The sequence below is a fragment of the Eurypyga helias genome, unplaced genomic scaffold (genome assembly GCF_000690775.1).
Source record: "Eurypyga helias isolate BGI_N326 unplaced genomic scaffold, ASM69077v1 scaffold27231, whole genome shotgun sequence".
NCBI lineage: Eukaryota > Metazoa > Chordata > Aves > Eurypygiformes > Eurypygidae > Eurypyga > Eurypyga helias.
Genome location: NW_010230573.1, coordinates 1,776 through 2,136, shown reverse-complemented (window position 1 = coordinate 2,136; position 361 = coordinate 1,776). Strand labels below are relative to the sequence as shown.

At 63.4% G+C, this 361-nt stretch overlaps 1 protein-coding gene across 1 annotated transcript in view; it reads right to left on the bottom strand.

The window, feature by feature from the left end:
* Window positions 1–208: 208 nt before the first annotated feature.
* The window catches only part of PARP3 (poly (ADP-ribose) polymerase family, member 3), a gene marked incomplete at both ends in the record, with an annotated part of 1,511 nt that continues 1,358 nt past the window's right edge, over window positions 209–361 (bottom strand). The window contains one exon of the mRNA XM_010160803.1: window positions 209–344. Within this exon, the coding sequence (XP_010159105.1) occupies window positions 209–344 (136 nt within the window). The remainder of the gene's footprint in view (window positions 345–361) is intronic.

The following is a 361-nucleotide window of genomic DNA, read 5'->3' as shown; positions in this document are numbered from 1 at the left end:
CACGTCTGGCCAGGAGGATGGGGGAGCGTGAACCCAATAACCTCCAGCATCGCCACAGGCACATGCAGGCAACAGGCACGAGGGGTCCACAGCCCCACCAGGTCCCGGGCTGTCAGTGGAGATGCTCTAAAATCCACCGGGACTCCTGCTCCCTGCACCTCCCCACCTGCAGCCCCCCAGCCGTGACCCTCCATACCCACCCTCCTACCGATATTCATGGTCCGCATGGCATCCTGGAACATGTCGTTGCTGAAGATGAGGGACACCAGGTCCTGCGTGGCTTTGTCCAAGGTGCAGGGCAGCACACGCTGCTTGCGGGCCTTGCTCCCGTCCACGCCATCCACCTGCAGACCCCCAGCGT